The 8,350-nt window shown below is 52.5% G+C and overlaps 1 protein-coding gene across 1 annotated transcript in view; it reads right to left on the bottom strand.

Moving 5' to 3' along the window:
- Positions 1–1,057: 1,057 nt before the first annotated feature.
- LOC112548224 (killer cell lectin-like receptor subfamily B member 1B allele B) overlaps positions 1,058–8,350 on the bottom strand; it is a 7,777-nt gene continuing 484 nt past the window's right edge. Inside the window, 3 exon segments of the mRNA XM_025193119.1 lie at positions 1,058–1,181; positions 1,450–1,562; positions 2,036–2,186. Coding sequence (XP_025048904.1) covers positions 1,058–1,181; positions 1,450–1,562; positions 2,036–2,186 — 388 coding nt within the window.

Consider the following 8,350-nt stretch of genomic DNA (forward strand, 5'->3'; position numbering starts at 1 on the left):
CACTATCCCAGCTGTGAGATGAGACTGGGGTCGAGCAGGATGGAGCACAGTGAGGCTGAGAGTCAGGACACCAGGTTCTATTTTCCCTTTGCCACCAACTGCTGCCCAATCTCACTCAGGTCCATTTGTCTCCACATCTCAGTTTTTCCAAGTGTGAAATGATGAGAGCAGCATGTTGGCTCTGGATTTATGACCCAGATACCTTGCTCTGGGCAGACCCAAACCCTCCGGCTGACCATGACTTCTTCCATTTGATAATAGGCAAATGTTATTGATATACACTGATAGAAATAAAAGTAATGCAGACAAGGTAAATAAAATACCCTGCTCCCCAATTCTATATCTACCAGTCCTAGGGCTGTCACAGAGGGAAGGTACATCTGGCCAGTATGAAAGCTTCACCCTTTGGTCTTGCTTGAATGTCAGAAGTCTTGGAGGTCAAGGGCCAGGGCCACGCAGGCTCTTGGTGTACCCTCTGTCCATGGTGGCCTCAGGTTCCCCCTTTGGGGACCCTTTCCTGTTCTGAAATCCCTCCTGTTATATTCTTTCCCACCTCTAATGACTCTTCATCTCTGGGTACCATTGGTTGGTTTCCCTGACACTGTCCACGTTCTGTTCTGTCAGCATATTCCTTTGTTTCCCAAACCCATCACATGCACACATTTTAATTTGGTCATTTGCCAATGTCTTAATTTGGACATGCCCTGGCCTCCTAATTAGGTCAGTCCACCAAAACCAGAAATCCCAGGGGCTCTGCAGCTGGGCACTGTGACCTAGCCAATGCTGCAGAGATCCTTATCTCTATAATGAGCATATGGTTCAAATTTCCAAGCCTTTTTGTCCATGGACCTCAGACATGGTGTCTGCCTTGAAGACTGAGACTGTGAAACTGTGTCTCACACAGGCTTTCAGCAACCAGTTAATCCTTGCTGTTCTCCTGGACCATTGTTCTAATGCAATATCTACTCTACCTACAAGTCAATTCAGAAAAGCAAATCTCTAAATATCATTTTCTAACCATCAAATAAGGCCCTAGGAGGCACCATCAGAGCTACAGTCAGATCAGGTTGGCGTCTTTCTGGCAAATCCACTTAAATTCTGTGTTGCAGAGTTCAGATTGAATTTGATCCCCTCTCACTGCTCCACAGACCTTGTCCTCTGCCAGGCTGGGTACTGGCAGCCTGCAGATCAGAGCAGAGTGTCCTTGTCAGGGAAACGGCCCCCCCATAATACTGTAAAGTGCCATTGCCTGCTCCTGCCCTGACTCCTAGATCTATGGTCTTTGCAGTCTCCCCAGCATCAGTGTCACCTCCTCCCAGGTGTCCCATCTCCCCTTAACTGAGCAGACTGGTATCCCAGGGCTGCTGGACTTTCTTGCAGTGTCTCCCCAACTGCCCTGCCACTTTCTGTTGAAAAGAGATAGTTAGTTTTGGAACAGAAAACACTCACAGGGCTGTATGAAGCTGGGGGTCGTTCAGCCAGGTCCAGCCCTTCTCCAGGGAGGGCACGGACAGGCCAATCCAGAAGTGTGTGAGAGCTGGTGTCAGCCCCTTCATGGACTCCTGTGAGGATGTGAGACAGGAAATGGGTAAGTGCTGCCTGGTACACCTCTGCTCCCATGTTCTTAACAGTGTCTTCACCAAACTAGTGTTTGTCCCTATATACACTACTCCCCATACATTTTCCTCTGCCTATCTATCCATGGCTTCATCCCCACACCTATCCTATCTCCCATCCATTGTCTCACAGCCTGATCTTTGGCTTCAGCTAATTCTTCTTGGCAGAAAACCACAAGGGGAACCATTAGGATGGTATTAAGCTGCCCCTGTGTCACTCTGGTCTTGGGGCTAGCGATTAAGGGGGAGGATGTCACAGTTGCCCAGGGAATTTGGACACAGCATTCTTACTTACATGTACTGAGCCTCCCACTCACTCCACGAGTTCTGAAAGCCCCATCCCTGCAATGAATCCTCCCAAGTTCCTTGGGGTCTGTCCCCAAGGCCCCTCCCCTGCATGACATTGTCATTCCCTTTACCAACTCCACCTTGTCCTGGATTAGTAGCAGCTAGAAGCTCCTGGCTGCACAGTCCTCAAGGCTCTCACTCCAGATTTTATATTTTGTGGAGACCCAGTAGCACTTGTCCCCATGCAGCCACCAGTCCATGAGGCAGAGTTTGCAGCCACAGCTGTAGAGAGATAGAGGTGATCCATAGTAACAAGTGAACTGGGCCTGATTCTCCCTCCCTGTGTTCCTGCGTTGGGGCACTAGATAGATGAGATCAAACTATTTTTAATTTCCATTTGTTTTTCATGGGATCTGGGGAGGTTCATGGCCCTTCTTTGGTCATTGCATAAACTAAAGCAACCTTAGAGACCCTGGGGAAACAGATCACTCCCAACACAGTGCTCTGGCTATATGCCTGAGCCACTCTCTGCAGAGTAGGGGGAAATGCTAGCAGCAAGGCTAATGCAGGGATCACACACTAGCTGAGACAGTCCCTTTCCCAGACAGAGTATTCACTTACTTCAATACCCCTTTACATGGCCACAGAAGCCTAGATAGGGCTGGAGTAACTGCAGGTAGGAGCTCAGTGTGAATGCATCAGCAAATGGGAGGAGAATTCGGGACTAGCTGAAGGGGAACAGGAAGGAGCATGGGGACTTGAAAGCAGTGTGGGGAGGGCCATGGGGCAGGGGTAGTGAGCTGTGATCCTCAATGTTACCCCATGTTACAGTGCCATCAAGGCCTGTCTGTTCCCTTCCATATCACTCTGGGCTGGTTAGGCCCCACTGGAGCACTGCGCACAGCCCTGGCACTGCAGTTCAGGAAAGATGGGGAGATACTAGAAGGATCCAGAGGTGGGTACCAAAGATAAGGAAGGAGCTAGGAAGCAACCTGTGAAGAAAGGCTGAGAGAACTATGCAGGTGTCGTTAGGGAAAGGAGACTCAGGTGTGGGCACAGGCAGCAAGCCTCAGTTACTGCAGAAGCTGCTGTAAAGATAGGGATGCAGGTACCTGCTGATCTGCTCTGAAGCAGGGGGCACAGACTCTGGATCCTGTCAGATCAGAACTTCTCCAGGTTCCTGCACTCAATAGTCAACATGACCCTGACCCCAGCTCCATCGATGTTCAGGGCTCCCAGGGTCCCATGGTTACTACAGATGGCCTGGACTAGAACAGAAAGCACAGAACAGGGTGCCCAAAGACCAGGACCTGCTGGGACCTTGGCTGAGTTGCTTTGCTCCCTACCCCACCTTGTGCCTCAGTTTCCCCAAAACAGGCCTAGTGAGAGCTCCTGGCCCTAGAGGACACCTGATGCAAGGCCTGGGGTTGTTACTATGTGCAAGATGAGTTTTCCAACCTGCTAATCCTGAGTGGGAGCTTGAAGAGATTTTCTGGGGACAGTGTCCTGCAGAGGCCCTGGTTCTTGCACACATCCCACTATCCAGCTTCTGTCAACTCCCACAGGCATTGGGTGAGTCTTGAAGGGCCAGAGAGCAGAGCAGTGTTTGGGGCTGGAGTTGCTATGTACCAGGTGGAAGAGGGGTGCGACAGGAGGCTGTCATGAGGTCAGTCTAATCACTGGCCCACCCAGCTGTCTAGGGTAGTTAGCCCACCTGTCTTTCCTGCCACCCCTTTGTTGTAACATCATAAGTAGCTGTTTCTAAGGCAGGAGGCTTCTCCTTTACTGCCCAATGCCAAAGGTGTAATACACAGGTCCAAACTGAACCTTATACCATGTCCCATGCCTCACAGGTGGCATCGCTAAGTGGCTTTGGCCCACAATGGACCTCATTCTATGCCTGCCTGATGTTCAGACCCCATCCAGATCCCTCCTCCTCAGGCGGTCTACTCTGCCCTCATTCTGGGCTGCAAAACTCCTTAAGCCCTTTTTCCCTTGTGGCTGTGGCCCTCTCCAGGACTTTTGGTCTCACTGGCCCTGGCCTCACCTCTAGGCAGGTTAGGACTCCCAGCCTTTAGCCTCTAGCCGTCCCTCAAGGTGGACACTCTGGCCCTTCCACTGGTCTGCTCCTGGCCCCAGCACAGGTCAGCAAGGTGATTTAGGGTAGGTACTGAGCTGCTTGTCCTCACTCTCCCATATGGGTCTGCCCTCTTGGGCCCCTCCAAACAGCTCACTTGATCTCTAAGGCTGGCTTATGCACAGTCCTTCAGGCCTGCCCACACAGACCTTACTCTACAAGGCCTACTGCTTACACATGTCCCCTCATTGGAGCCACTACACCGCCCCCTCACCAGGGCTACTAGGTCTTACACCCCTTGGGCCTCAGGCCTCTGATGACATGCCTTAACCCCTCACTTGTGCCCTCTATGGGGTAACCCACCAGGTCATGGGGGCTGAGGCTATATGGCACCCCATACACACCTTTCACTAGGGAGGTAGGTACTGGTGTGGCATTTTCTGGGGACCACCCTGCCACAGACAGCCCCACCACACCATCCTACCTAGCAGGGTGCAGTTTTAGGTCATGCTCCTATACCCCAGGTTTACTCGGATATATACTCCCCTTCTCCAAGGGAAGGGAACTGTTAGCTGGCAGGCGTGCCGTGGGGGAACTGCAGACTGCTCAGTTTTCCTCCAGCCCTTATCTGAAACAGATAAACCCCAACATAAACATAGATAGCCAACAGATAAACTATAGATAAGTATGGGTGAACAATAAATAAGCCACAAATAAATACAAATAAACAACAGGTGAAATAATAGCAAAAGGGGGTCCCAGCAGATCCCTAGGACTCTACTCATCCACTAATTTACAAACATGAGAGTTCACAAAATATAAGGCATGACATCACACCACTTATGGTGCCAAAGAAAAACTTAATCCCAAGGGGAAACCCCAATGCCCTTGGGCTTTTCCCAAGCCCTTCAAGGAAGCTGGTAACTTTAGGGGGGCCTTCCTAGTGGGACCTCCACTTTCAGGAGCCCTTAACTAACCAGTGGGGACTCCTCCCCTGTGGGAATCCTTTTTTCCCTGCAAGTCATGGCTCCCAGGCCTGGAGGGTGGCCCCTGTCCTCTGCGCCAAGCTGCTCTCTCGCCTGCGGTGGGCTTTGGGGGGTTGTTGTCCTCTGGAGCAGGGCTTTGCTATGCAGGCTTCTGGGGCCTCTGGCTTGGCCCTGTCTGCTGGCTCGGTAGCCTGAGCACAGTCTGGCTTCCTGGACTCAACCCTTTTGCTACGGGTCGGAGGCCTGGGCTGCCTCATGCAGCACCAGGCTCAGTCCACTCCTGGACCCTCTACGCAGTGCCTTCTGCACTGAGCTCCCGTCCTCGTTCTGGCAGGTGACCTCCATGCACTGGCCTGTGCACTGTGTCTCCGGCTGCACGCCAGAGATTGCAGACCCGAGCTGCCTCATGCAGCTCCCAGGGTCTGGACGCCGAGTGCCGGGCTGCACACCGAGAGCCTAGCCACTGCAGCCATCCACCATTCCCTGCCAATGGGAGCCTTCAGGGGTGCTTCCAGGTTACTGCTTCAGCCTGCTGAGCAGCTCTCCCCAGCTCTTCGCTCTTCTCTGTCCGGGATGTCTCCCCCCCCAGACTGGCCACTCAGCTCCTTTTATACTCTCCAGGGCTCCGCCCCTGAAGTCTTCCCCACCTGGCAGTGTTGCAGTTTTCAATCAGGTGGGGGGGGGGGCAAGCTCCTCTCCCCCTCCCCTCAGGAAAGGGGCATGACTTAACTCCTCTTGCTGCCTCCTGATTGGTGGATGGACTCCACCAATCAAAACAGCAAAATTTCAAACCTGGGACTCAACCCAAGCTCCAAAAGGCAAGCCTGGTATACTCCAGGACCAGGAACGTCCTCCATCCCCATAGTTCCTACCCCATCTTCCAGGTGTTCTGGGAGCAGCAGCTGCAGCTGGCAATGTTATTCCTCTGGCTCCCTGCAACAACTGCCCACTTACCCCTGAGGGCCTGGGTCTATACTGAGGCTTCCCAACCCCACCCCCCAAATCCAGGAGCCCTCTTGAAGTCATGTGATCACCTTGTTAAGCCACACTGGACCTGCTGGCGACTCCACAGCCTGTTCAAGCCTCTTAAAGTGGCAGGCACTAAAGGCGTCCTGCCACAGAGGTCCTTAAGCCTTTCCCTTACACCAAAATCATTGTCTCAGCCTGGTATAGATGGGCTCTGTCTTGCAGCATCTGGACATGCCGTGACCTGGTGCATTCATCATCACCGGGTTCAAGACTGTGTAGCGTCCTCCAACACACCCTGCACCATCCTCCAGCCCTGTTGCTTCACACCCTGGAAGGATATAGCTGCTGGTTTCAGCCCAGCACAGGAAGCTGAGACTCCGGGCTGGACATATAGGGGTGGCAGAGGCTCATCACATGTTCTGGCCTTTGTGGTCATTTACTGCAGCAGAAAGTTGCACACCCACTGAAGGTCCCAAGCCCTTGTATCTGGATACAAGGGTGAGAGGCCCAGCTACGCTACCCCTGGGCTGTCCCATTATTGCATCTCTGCCCATCCACTGTCCTGAGAAGCCATGATGTCACTGACATCCTGCCCTGAGGGACTGGGTCAAGGGACTCATGTGGGACCTGGCTCTGCTGTCCTGGCTGCCTTGGGTTACCTTCTCTGCACCCCAGTCTCTGAATGGACACCCTGGGCACAGAGCAGGGCTACCTGGCTCCATGACACACCCTGGCCACCTTCCAGATGCCTCTCCAGAAAAATGACTTCTCACTCGGCTCCGCAGGCACATTTCCCCTCCTCTCTGCCTGCTCTTTCACCATTTCGTCTAGTAGATGTGCCTCCTAACCCTAACCCAAAACCCTAACCCTGTCCCTGTCCCTGACCCTAAATCTGGCCCTAACCTTAAAACCTAACCTTAATCCTAATCCTAACCTAACCCTGACCCTAACCCTAATCCTTTCCTATCTTTTGTGGGTGTTTCTCCAGGGCTCTGTCCTCCTTGCTCTTCTCCCTTCACACCAGTCATCTCTTCACATAGTCTTCAGCTGGCATCAGATGCTAACAGCTCTCACATCCACTTCATACCCCTCAGCTACTTCCTCCCACTCCACCCCAACCTGGCCTTCCTTATAAATCTCAGTCTAGACGGTCTCCTCCTCAACTCAGAAGGATGGAGGCCAAAGAAAACTCCTCCTCCCCCTTCCAGCCCTCCTCTGTCACTGCCCCTCACAGCCACAGTCTCAGGCTGTCTCAGACTCTTCTCTCTGTTTGCTTTGCATCCCCCCCACAACCTGTCTCCAAGTCCCAAATGCTTCCCATCCCTGCCTGCATGATCCAGCCTCTTCTCAATCCAAATAGGCAGGTCTCTCATTTGGCCCACGTTCTCTTCTGACAGAGCTAAGCCAGACCCTCCACTTTTGTCCTCCCCAAAATGCATGCTGCTCCTTTAGCCCATAGCACACAGAGGAAAGGGCTGTCCCTGGTGTCACAACCAAATTAATCAGTGCCCATGTCACTAACAAGTGATGCACACAGCAGTCAATTAAGGGTTAAAAAAAATCTCTGTCCAGAAGTTCCTGAAAAAAAAAAAAAAATCCAAGCAAGAAACTTAAATTTATGCCCACATCACAACCAAGAAACGAAACTTAGGCGTGATTTATGATTGGTCCGAGTAAAAGGGGATAGCCCTGTCATAAATCCCTGCAATTGGTCAAGAAGCAAGCTCAGACCCCTCTCACGTATCAGACAGAAAACCTGACCCACTACCTTGTAACCTGATAGCAACCTGAGAGCACAAAGAACTGCTGCTTGCCAGATAATTAAAGATTCCACATAGCAGTCCATCATTGGACACCTCCGTTAGTTACCTCTGTCTATAAATAGTTTAACAACTTCCGCCTAAATCGAAGACCTCTGCACACAAGCATCAGAGTAAATTGGTGACTTGATCAATCATCAATCTCTTCCCGTCAACGCGGCTCCCAGACGTACCCCCTGTGGCGGGCCAGTAGGGGGCGCTCCTGCGTTGAGCTGCCCACCTCCCTGCGCCCGACCACCTTCCAGGCTCCGAGTGCCTCCCTTAGGGTGCCTCCCGTCCGGCCGACCCCTTCCCTGGAGCACACCCGCTAGCCTGGGGTTCCCGCTGCCACCATCCAAGGCTCTGGACTCACTTCTGGCTCTGCGCACCTTGGAAAACACAGGCCTGATCGTCCAATGGGTGCTAGACCCAGTATAAGCACTTGGGGCACTTCCCCAAGTCAGGGGCTTATTAGGAAGCCTCCCTTAGTCCACCGACCTAAGGGGCCTCCTTGGCATAATTTAGACCCACCCCTCAATAAGTCTCCCACACCGGTCACAAAGGAGAACTTTATTGATTACAGGGGTAGGGCGGAAACAGGGTAAAAGGTAGAGC

This window comes from Alligator sinensis, unplaced genomic scaffold (assembly GCF_000455745.1).
Source record: "Alligator sinensis unplaced genomic scaffold, ASM45574v1 scaffold891_1, whole genome shotgun sequence".
Lineage (NCBI taxonomy): Eukaryota > Metazoa > Chordata > Crocodylia > Alligatoridae > Alligator > Alligator sinensis.